The 896-nt window shown below is 44.0% G+C and overlaps 1 protein-coding gene across 1 annotated transcript in view; it reads right to left on the bottom strand.

Moving 5' to 3' along the window:
- Gpatch1 (G-patch domain containing 1) overlaps positions 1–896 on the bottom strand; it is a 44,654-nt gene that overhangs the window by 20,053 nt on the left and 23,705 nt on the right. Inside the window, exon 10 of the mRNA XM_005368420.3 lies at positions 208–412. Coding sequence (XP_005368477.1) covers positions 208–412 — 205 coding nt within the window. The remainder of the gene's footprint in view (positions 1–207; positions 413–896) is intronic.

Below are 896 nucleotides of genomic sequence, written 5' to 3'. Positions count from 1 at the left end.
AAAAAAAAAAAAAAAAAAAAAGAGGCAGCAAAAAGAACAACTACCACCAGGTAATAATAACAATAAAGTCTGTGTACACTTTCACATGTTATTTATAATCCATGGCACGGCTCCAACAGCCTGCAGATACAGAATGCATACCAGGAGCATCGGGGGACACCTCAAACCCAACTGGATAACAAGGTCAGTCTCCTGCATCATACGTACCTTGAACAGGCATCTCTCCTAGCAACTCCCCCCGCTTGGAGGCATTGAGTTGATGCCTACTGTGTGTCCCCATGTCTTGTCCTGCTTTCCCAGATGACTCTGACAACACCTGAATTAAGTGAGCATTCTCAGACGTTGGGGCAACCACGGGCCTGAAGTAATGCACCGGTCGATAGTCTCTGGGCAGTTGAGGGGGTGGATAAATCTTAACAAAACCAGACAAAACAAAGGTCAGGAAACCCAGGCTGCAAGATCACACAGACTTCATAAAGAAAACATGACCAGCCCGGGTACACTTGGGAGGTGGACAGCAGCGCAATAGCCTGGTCCCTGAAGGCACCAGAACCACTGTCCCAACGGTACCACCCTGCAAACATCACTGCCAATATTTATGTTTCCCATGGAGAAAATACGAAATACAAGAAAACACAAAACACGGTGCCCTGCCCCACATACACACCCAGCCCACTATAAGACAAAACATTACAAATGTGTGATTCAAGACTTTTAAAAAAACCCTTGAAATTAGGTAGTTTCAAATTCAAAACATTCAAAACTCTTTATTCAGGCTATGGTTCACTTCTAAAGTGAAACTAAATAAGGGTCACGGAGTCTACAATGGTGATCCTAAAGAAGCTAAGTAAGAAGGGGAACCAAAGGAAAAACTCATAGTTATCCTCTTGGCTATG

Source organism: Microtus ochrogaster, unplaced genomic scaffold (genome assembly GCF_000317375.1).
Source record: "Microtus ochrogaster isolate Prairie Vole_2 unplaced genomic scaffold, MicOch1.0 UNK32, whole genome shotgun sequence".
NCBI lineage: Eukaryota > Metazoa > Chordata > Mammalia > Rodentia > Cricetidae > Microtus > Microtus ochrogaster.
Note: the sequence above shows the minus strand (reverse complement) of the source record. Positions and strands in the feature narration are given on the sequence as shown.